Raw genomic sequence first — 10,646 nt, 5'->3', positions numbered from 1 at the left:
TTCCGATGGGCCTCACCAAACTCACTCCCACAGCAGCTTCTTTCTTTCCTTTCTGCCATTGTTGCTGGGCTGCAGGGACATCAAAAGGGGCTCATATGGGAATTCCCTGGAGGTCCAGTGGTTAGGGCACCCCACTCCCACTGCAGGGGTCCAGGTTCATCCCTGGTTGGGGAACTAATATCCTGCATGTAGCATGGCCAAAAAAAATTTTTTTAAGAAGTGACGGATATAAAAAGATAAAGGTTATTTCAATCTCTCTTTTATCCTCTCTGGAAGATTTTCTTCAGGTTTATTTCTTAAACATCTAAGAGGCCATTAAATTGGAGATTCTAAAACTAGATAGCTTAAAATCTATTTTCCAATGCTTTTCTATGAAGATTACATTTTGAGGCCTATTATGATTATTTATTCAATTTTAAATACATAGAAATTTAAGGCACTGTACACTTTCATTTTTTTAATAAACCACATGGCAAAACAATACTTTAATAAATGTATAGGAAATTACAATTTGAAGATTGCAAATTCAGTACATATACATATACTATAGTTTGATTTTAAATTACAAGGACAGACTCCAGCTTCAAAATCTTTCTAAAATCAATCATTATGCAAAATACCTGGTTTCTGAAAGCGTATATGGGAAAGTATATACAATTTCTTAAAGTGTGATATGGCTTACTTATTAACATGTATTTATTTAGAGAAGCATAAGCTTTCCAAATACACATTATCTTTCAGGTGCAAAGCTGACATACTGGCACATTTCAATTTTGTTGCAGTTATTTCAGAATATACTTAATTGCAACATTTAAATTGACACTGTCATAGGTTTAACTGGGAAAGTCTTCTTAAGTGTTTTCCAATCTTACCAAAAATTAGAAAATGTTTGTTGGTCATCACAATATGACTAGAAGAATGGGTTAAATCTTTTGAAAGTGAGAATTCAATGACTGGCTGGCTGGAATGTGTAACGGAGGGGCACACACACAATTTAACACTGAGGACTTCCCACGATGGTTCTTCTCCACAATCTGTGTGCTCTTACTGGCATCACAAGCAATATCCCTGGCTAGCGATCTGTAACATAAATGTGAAGCCCTGTCTGGTGGGATTCACAGGACAGATCTGTAGCTAGGGTTTGCAAATGATATCGTGGTTAGAGAGACATTAGGCATAATCAACAGTTTGGGGATCAAGCTGGCCTCCCCTCAACAGAGCATCCTGCAAAGTGTCACTCTGCATTTGTGACTAACAATACCCAACTGGCTCCTAAGTGAAGCTTGATTCAAAGACAAACTGAACCCGATGAACTAGTCTTGTGAACACATTCTGTAACTTTAAATTTACTATATGTAAGGCAGAGGCAACAGCAAAAGTGTCTAAAACCTTATTCCAAAGGGGCTCAAATTCTATGTAAGAACACCTTATTTCGTTGAACCAACTGAAGAAAACACATTTAGCTAATTGTGCTTGTTTCAGAAGTGAACACTTCTCTGTGGTAAGAGCGGTTATTTGAATCTTAGCAGTGATCCTGGCTTGTGATTGTGCAGTGCATCTAGTTCTACCACACTTACCATAAAGCTCGGCGTGCAGAGAAATTTGGATCAGGAACAATCAGCAGCTTAAACAAAGGTTCTACCTTACCCAGAAACACACTTATAAGTGCTGCTTTGTCTCTGAAGGATGGTTTTTCCTCATATTAAAATGAAAGGGAAGCTCACATATCTGATCCTGCCTGTGTCTATTCTGGGAAAATTCTACTGAAGACAAACACTCAGTGAGGACACCTGAGCTCAAGAGGTAGAACCAGAACACTGAGACTCCTAAGAGCAGGAAACTAGTTTTAGAAAATGGGAATGAAGCACCTGAAGTGGAAAACAGTAAAATAAGAAATCTAGTGATTTGGCAAACAATACTGATGGGAGCTGCAAGTTGTGAAAATCCTGGCTCACATTACACAGGGAATAGCTAATGGAAAATGTATGGAGGAATTCCGTCGCTTCTGGTTCTGCATTTCAAAGCCCTCTGAAATATGCTTTATGCAACTATATTCCCCGTTTTATATTTCTAAAGCAGCATGGTTGTTAATGAAACAATAGGCCATAAAAGTCAAAATGCTGCATCCGGTCAGAGCTGTGAAACACAGGTTATACACATAAGTAATTCTGATTATTTGCAAATGATAACCAAAATACACCTCACTGAAGAATTGCCCAGTTTTTACGTTGTGATCTGTTTTCCTTATGCAAAATTAATAATGCTAGGTGTTTATACAAACAGCCACTGCCTTTGCTGGACAATGGAGAGCCCTTTTTGAGAGCCGGCTGAGGAGTCTAACTAGGGGCTGTAACTAGGCGGGGGAAGGACAGACCAACTGTGCAATTCCTGGTCATATCTGCTAAGTTCACATCCTTCTCTGCAGGTCTTATAAGTTAGAAGTTAAAGCTATCAATCCTCAAATCTTACACTCCCAGTGAAGTACCAGTACAAAGTCTATAGTCCTTGCTACAAAAAGGAAAGCATAGGAAAACTTCATGTGTTTCTCATTTTAAGGAGAACACTATAAGATTTACAAAAGTTTTTGGTCTTTCTGTGTTTTACAAAAGGATCCTTTCAATCCTCAAATGTATTTCAGACTGTTTCATCAAGTAACTTTCCAAGGAATGGGTTATTTATGAAAAGTCAGATATAGCTATTTAAGATAAAGGAAAATTTATAAGAAACAAGCTGGGTAGCTATGAGGAACAATTTGCAAATACGGGGAAACCATTAGCATAATTAATGCATATTCTTTTTCCTTCTCTTGCTAAGTGCTCAAAGTCTACAAGTGCCCAAATGTCCACTGAAATGCCTCCCATTTATTCTTACTTGCCCTCTGTATTTTAATTTTATATTTATTTTGATTTCAACAGCTTATGTGCTACTGAAATTTTTGAAAAAGTCAAATCATTATTTTAAATAGATTCACAGTAAGAATCTCATAAAGTTAATATTTAACAAACACGAGGTTTTATTACAAACCATTAATCCTCATCAACCCTTTTTTGGGGTAAATCCAGGTTTTATCTTAGGTTTATTACATAGTGAGGTATTTGGCAGAAAGATAAAGCATGTGTCCTGTTCATTTATATCAGGAGTCATCTGCATGCCCATCTAGGATTTCAGTTCACAACTTGCTTGGTACACTGCTGCTCTACTCTGATTCTGAGGAGTCAAAGGACCGTATCTGTTCTTGGTATAAGAAACTGTTCTTCTTGAAAATGGATTTCTAACATGCATAAAGATAATCTCAAAACCAACAGTTGCAAAATGAAACATGAATATTCACAGCTGCCTCTTTAACACAATTGTTACCAATTAGTTGCCTCTGCTCTGAAAACTTTTATGCTTAGCCTCCCCAACAGATTTAATGTCCATCCCCATTCCCCTGCTTCAAAACATAAGAACACACAAGGTCAAAAACCCTTGAAAATTTTGTCTTCTCAGAGTAATATCTTCCCCCAATCCCTCTGGGCATTTCTGTTATGATATTATTATTGGAAAAACTTCAAAGTTATACCCTAGGATTTCTGGAGTCCGTGGAGAATCCCTAACCCGTGTCATTGATCTGAAATTATTCCTGGAGGAAGGTGGTTGGTCTACAGGAGAGGTGGAGGGCACACTGAAACTTAGTTGCCCAGAGTTCTACCCTGAAAGGGCTCCCACAGGTTAACTGGCATGGAAGCAGGAAGGAAGGTACCAAGCAACTTCCTGTACAAAAGGCAAGGCAGTTTTTAAAAGGACAGAGGGTCATTGTTTACCTTCTGTGGTCTCTTGCTGTTCTTAAAATAATTCCATGAACAAGTGATTTCAGGAAGACTTAAATCTGAAACCCCACACCCCATTCTCACTCCGTTTTTTTTTTTCAAAGTATCATATTATAATTTGAGTTTATGATTCACTTCTGCTATTCAGAATAACACAGAAAATATCTCCTAAACAATTTAGTATCAGTGGCCACAATAGGTAAATATTTGATTCTGATAAGATTACAAATAACCAAAAATGCTAACTTTGAGATACAAAACCCTGTACTATCTGGAAAAAGTTGATTACAAATTATAACAATAAGATTCAAACTTATTTGTGAAATAAAACATTTCTGAAACTCTAGGAATACATGCTTATTCCACTCTCTGGATAATTAGTAGTACTTTGAGAAATAATTTTGGTAAAAAGAGAGGTGGGTGTCAAATTCAAGAAGCTGGGTTCAAGATTACATAATAAAAAAAAATCAGTTTTCCAGCACTGGCTTGATATAAAAATGGTCTTTAAAAAGGATTTTTAAATGCAAATACTGAATTCTTGATGCTTTCTTTAAGACATGTACTGTCATAATTAGTGAAGTACGGTCTTGGATTGTCTTCTGTGAGGTATCTGTAGAGTCATGTCTCATTCTGTAAACAGTGTTTTAGAAACATCTTCATATGAGAATCATGGTGAAGTCTCATTTTACCATTAAACAGAAACTAGCACTGGCAGGCTGGAGTGTCTGTTTTGAGAGACCGGTGCTTGATAGTGACACAGCTGTCAGGGATTCCATTTCTCACTCAGGTGTGCATTTATTGCTCTCACATCTGTGACTGCAGGATAAATAAGGCAGCAGTCTCTCATATATACACAGTTAGGAACTGGAACTCTGACAGTTTGCACAAGTTCTGTTCACTTCTTGCCTGTAACTCTGAAGCTGAATAGTACATTTATACATGCCAAACGTGTTCAATAATAAATGCTTTGCTTTGGACTGTACTTCCTCCCATTTAGATGAACTTCCAGGAACTGCAATATCAAGAAAATATCATTACTATTCACTGCACACTGTTACATTATTAGTGAACAAGACAAAGGGCAAAAAAACAATCATACTATTCTGTGTACATGTTTTTATTAGTTTGAGTTCTACCCTCTTGAAGCTATTCTGTTAGAGAAGTGTTTCAGTTCACAAAGCCAGAACGACTTCTTCTTATTCCAATTTCTCTAGTGCACTCTTGCATAGAGAAAGAACACTAGACATCAATTACAAGTCTTTCATCTTTTGTAGTCTTTTTAAAAAAGCCATAAGCATGTATTATTTTGATAAAAAATAAAAAGCATCAATCTGTGAAATGTTTAAATAAAAACATAGAGTCTAGCTTTTTCTATATAGAAAGAACATATAAATATACTTTATGCCTTTAATCTGAAGGCAAAAAATCTATCTGTAATATCTCATCAGAGAGAAAATGACCGCTCTGCTATCATTATATTGACTTGCAACTCACCTTTTGAAGAGCTTCACCCTTCCCTTAAAATAAATCTTTCCAGCAGAAAAGTCTTCCTATTTACTCCTAAGGACGGTTGTTTAATTCTAAAGATAGAAGTCCACCAACCCCAGCATTTACCGTCAGCAACATACTTAGCTGTATGTGTACTATGGCAGTAGGTTTTCCTGAAGTGAGAGACCAGATATTTAAATCTTCCACTGAATGTACATCTTCTATTTTCATCAAAGCTTCTTTGATATAGTCTACATTCAAATGGCTTGGTACACCTATTCAGAATGGATCATTTATAAATAAAGGCTATTTTAAGAAAAAAGTTATATATTACTAATATGACATTTTTTAAGAAAAGAAACCAAATGGGTTTACCTAATTCAGTTTAAATTAGTACTTTAAACTACATTAAAACTTTAAGATAAACTATGCATATATATAGCAGGATATACACGAGAGGTTAATAAATACTTAAAAAAATGCTCACCAAAAAGAAATGTCAACCAAATCAGAATACTTTAATAAATAAGCTAGGATAGACGAAAAAGGAATATACAATGATGATAAACCTACTTTGAGAACTCACAGTTACATGCTTATACTTAGTATCAGTAAGGCAGGAATGTTGGAAATTGAATAGCAAGTTAAATGGGAATTACAGACTTAATACATGAATTACTAAACATAACTACATTAAGAATCATGAGCTGCATTCTTGTCCTAGCTCCACAGTTTATTAGCAGCATGACCTTAATGAAGTTATGTTACCCCACTGTGCCACAGTTTTGTTGCTGGTAAATGGGGATAATAATGTCTGCCTTGCCTACCTTTCTTGGCTATTATAAAGATCAAATGGGTAATAGATGGGAGAGTGCATTGACTCTTGAATGTTTTTTCATGTAAGGTGGTATTATAGACTAATAAGTATTAGTAAAAAGAAAGGCATGACTCCTACCCTAGAGAATCCCTCCCGCCAACAGCCCCAATCTGATTTAGGGAAATAATAAACTCACAATGGGGATACCAGAGAGCTTACCTTCTAGAATTATCACTACTGTGTCCCATATGATTCGAAAGGTTGTAAAAGCCACAAGTAATGAAAACACATATGTACAGATGGGATCAGCAATCCTGTATTCTGGCTGAAAAGAGACAAATCAAAAATATGTGATTAAATACAAACAGACATAAAACAAGTCTGAAAAGCAAAGCAAGGCATACTCTGTCCCTTCTTTAGCAGGACTGGAGCATATCTTTAGAACTTGGATATTGCCAGTCGAGAAATGTCTACTGTTCTTTGTGAAACCCATTTCCAGAAGTTTAGCCGTTTATTCAGCTGTTTTCCTCTGTGCCTCCTCTAAATCTTCCAGTCGCAAGCCACAGACTATCAGAATTGAAAGGAGTTTCAGCAGCCATCCATCTGGTCTAAGCCCCTCATATTAAGGTGGAGGGAACTCAAGTTTAGAGCTGGGGGACTTGCTTAAGATCAAAGCATTACAGCCAGAGCCAACACCAGAACTCAGATCTCTGAATTTTCATTCCGGTATATATTCCAATACCTAGTAGTTGAGTGACAAAGCTTAAAACTGAGTTTTTCAGTGAAAGCACCACCAAAACCAATAGATAAGTTATTCCTTGAGGTGATACTATTCTGACTAGTGCTAATAAAAAAGCGATACTGATAGTTCAGGTATGTTTGCATAACGCAAAATGAATAGGACTGGCACTGGTGTCTAGCACACTGATAAAAGATAGTTGTGACCTTTAGTTTAGTTTTGTTTTTTGTTTTGGCCGAGCCGCACAGCGGCTTAGTTCCCCAAATCTTAGTTCCCCAAAAAGGGATTAAACCCATGCCGCCTACATTAGAAGCACAGAGTCTTAACCACTGGACTGCCAGAGAAGTCCAGTCATTTTTAATGTTGAAATTAAATAATATTTTCAAATCGAAGAATTAGTGATTATGTTACCTTGAATCGTATGATGTATGCAGCTATTAGCACACCAACACTCTGTACCAGATCCCCCAAGGCATGGACAAATGCAGCTCTCACTGCCAGGCTATCCTGCCCTTGGTTGTGTCCACATCTGGGACCTGTGGTAGGAGAATTTGAGGGCAGGGAGTGGGAATGGGCATGATGGTGACCAGATTGGTTCAACAGAAACCCCATTCTGTTAAGAATAAAAGAAAAGATTATTATTCTTTCTAATATTATTGATTAAAATATTTGTTACTAATCAGGCACTAATGAGGCAACATGAAACTCATTCATTTAATTAATATTTGAGCACCTATTATGTATCAGGTACTGTTCTAGGTGTTGGGGTCAAAATAGTGGTAAGGCAGACATATCCCCATGGAACTTATGTTCCAGGAGAGAGGGCAGAGAATTAACAAATAAATACATAATGTACTGGTTGACAATGTGAACGCTTTGAAGAAAAAGTAAAGCATGGCAAGGAGATGGAGAGTGATGGGGAGTGATGAGGAAAGGCCTCACTAGAATTCTGAGTAGAGACTTGAATGAAGTCAGGAAGCAAGTGGTGGTGGAAGAGTGTTCTAGGCAGAAGGACCACCAGGGCAAAGGCCCTAAGATGAAGATGTGCTCTATGTGCTTTAAAAAGCGAGACAGCCACTGTGGCTACAATAAAGTGACCAAGATGCTAGGAGGTGAGCTGGAGAGGTACATAGGATCTAACAAAGTGGCCATGGTAAAATGTTTTGATTTTATTCTAAGTATGAATGGAGGCCATTAGTACAGGGACTGGCAAACCAGGGTCTGTAGACCATAGTTGGCTCACTTCCTGTTTTATACATTTTTTTTCTTTTTCTTTTGCAAATAAAGTTTTATTGGAACACACCCATGCTCATTTGTTTACATACTAAATGTGGGTGCTTCTGTTCTATAGCAGTAGAGCTGAGTATATGTAAAAGAGGCTCTCAAAGCCTAACATATTTATTATCTGGTCCTTTTACAGAAAAAGTTTACTGAACCCTGGCCCAAATGATTAAGTAAGTATTAAAGATTTTTTAGTTTTTAGGAAAAAAGTTGGTAGTTAGAAAAACTTATTAAAATAAAAATACTATAAAAGTTATTTTAAAAACTTTGTCCTACTTAAATTCCTGATTGTTAGTCAAACTTCAGTATACCTGAGCAAACCCATGAGAAACTTATATAATTCCACAACAGTATTTTATTAACATTTAGAAGAAAAATTAATGTACTATAAAACTTCAAAATATATTAAAATATCACTGCACATTATTGAATGCATACACAATAGTCTCTAAGTTCACAGTAGTTGAAAATATTAATGTGAACACAATACAGAGTGTGATACTATAATGGTAGATAGTGTCACTATAAATTTGTCCAAACTCATAGAATGAGTTTAACACCAAGAGTGAACCCTCATGTGAACTATGGATTCTGTGCAGTAATGATGTATCAATGTACAGCTCATGGCTTGTATTAACAAGTGTACCACTCTGGTGGGGGATGTCGATAATGGGGGAGGCTATGCATGTGTTGGGATAGCGTACATATGAGAAGTGCTTGCAGTGAACCTAAAACTGCTTTAAAAAATAAAGCTTATTAAATTAAAAAAAAATACAGCTTACATCACGTTAACTGCAACTCCAATAGCTGCAGTAATGAGCATTATATCTCCATTTATTTCATATTTCATGTGGATAGTTCTTTGGACAGCTTCATAGAGGAGGAACCCCATTAGTATATACACCAACAGCACACTAATCATAGCTGATAGAACCTCTGGAAGGAAAAATATAAAAAAAAATATATTTGTAGAACGGTTATTATACTTCATAATACTAAATACTGTACAGTCTCTAGTTTATATATTCTTCCCTCTAAGGAGATAAAGGGATTACGTTATTTTTGTCATGTCATTTTTCTTATTTAAAAAATTGTTGTTTGCTTTGGATCCTCTATTAATTCATTCCCACCACTCCCCACCTCCTTCTCATCTCTTTAGGGTCAAATTATATATATTTACAAACAAAATGAAAAAAACTGAGAAAGAATTTGTAACATACTTGATTACAGATTAATTTCTCCATAGATGATATACTTACAAATCAATAAAAAAAGCAAACAACCCATAAGAAAAATGGGTAAAGGACACAAATAGTAATATACAGAAAAGAAACAGGTATCAAAGTCAACCATAATACAAGAAATTCAAATAATTCCTTTTGCCCCTTACTAAGTTGGCAAATGTTAAAAAGTTTAACAGCCATAGTTAGCAAAGATATACTGATAGAAGCATAAAATAAAGCTATCTTTTTGGAAAGCAGTTAGTAAAACTAATACAATTTTAAAATGCATATATTCCTTAATTCTAAAAGTCTATCCAATAGAAACACATCCATATGTATACAAAGACATCTACACAATTTTCTACTGTAGCTTAGCCTGTAGTATAAAAAAAGATGCAGAGACATCTTAAATGCCCATCAATAAGGAACTTAATGGATAAATTATGATATATACATAATGGGAAGCCATAGTCATATATATAGGTATTTTTAATTGAAGTATAATTGATTTACAATATCATGTTAGTTTCAGTTGTACAGTACTGTGTGTGTATATATATATATTCTTCAGATTTTCTTCTCTTATGCTCAGTCACTTTAGTTGTGTCTAACACTTAAGTTGTGTCTAACTCTTTGTGACCATAACCTGCCAGATTCCTCTGTCTATGGGATTCTCCTGGCAAGAATACTGGAGTGGGTTGCCATGCCCTCCTCCCAGGGATCTTCCCGACCCAGAGATGGAACCTCTGTCTCCTGCACTGCAGGCAGACCCTTTACCACTGAGCCACTGGGGAAACCCCAGTATAACAAATATTGAGTACAGTTCCCTGTGCTGTACAGTAGGTCCCTGTTGGTTTATTTATATTTTTTAAAAAAGGGGGAAAAAAGGGACTTCTCTGGTGATCCAGTGGTTAAGAATCCACCTTGCAATCCAGGGGGACACGGATTCGATCTCTGGATGGGGAACTAAGATCTCACATGCCTTGGAGCAACTAACTCCACACACAACTACTTAGCCCACGCGCCACAACTACTGAGCCCATGCACCACAACTAGAGAGTTTGTGTACCACAGTGAAAGATTCTGCATGTAGCAACAAAGACTTGACTCAGCCAAACAAATAAATATTTAACCAAATAAATAAAAAGAAAAAAAATCAGGCAAATTGATAATCACAAGAAAAGACTGACAAGAAAATGTTATACCTGGGAAGTGAGAGTGAGTGCTTGGGGAATTTATTTTTCTCTTTATTCTTTTTTGTAACACTTGAAAAATTTTAAGTTTTTACT

At 36.2% G+C, this 10,646-nt stretch overlaps 1 protein-coding gene across 1 annotated transcript in view; it reads right to left on the bottom strand.

Moving 5' to 3' along the window:
- Positions 1–442: 442 nt before the first annotated feature.
- The window catches only part of SLC30A4 (solute carrier family 30 member 4), a 31,415-nt gene continuing 21,211 nt past the window's right edge, over positions 443–10,646 (bottom strand). Inside the window, exons 4-8 of the mRNA XM_027554104.1 lie at positions 8,917–9,070; positions 7,265–7,466; positions 6,334–6,439; positions 5,438–5,572; positions 443–4,821 (exon numbers count right to left, since the gene is read on the bottom strand). Of these exons, the coding sequence (XP_027409905.1) occupies positions 4,667–4,821; positions 5,438–5,572; positions 6,334–6,439; positions 7,265–7,466; positions 8,917–9,070 (752 nt within the window). The 3' untranslated portion in view covers positions 443–4,666. The remainder of the gene's footprint in view (positions 4,822–5,437; positions 5,573–6,333; positions 6,440–7,264; positions 7,467–8,916; positions 9,071–10,646) is intronic.

This window comes from Bos indicus x Bos taurus, chromosome 10, assembly GCF_003369695.1.
Source record: "Bos indicus x Bos taurus breed Angus x Brahman F1 hybrid chromosome 10, Bos_hybrid_MaternalHap_v2.0, whole genome shotgun sequence".
NCBI lineage: Eukaryota > Metazoa > Chordata > Mammalia > Artiodactyla > Bovidae > Bos > Bos indicus x Bos taurus.
Note: the sequence above shows the minus strand (reverse complement) of the source record. Positions and strands in the feature narration are given on the sequence as shown.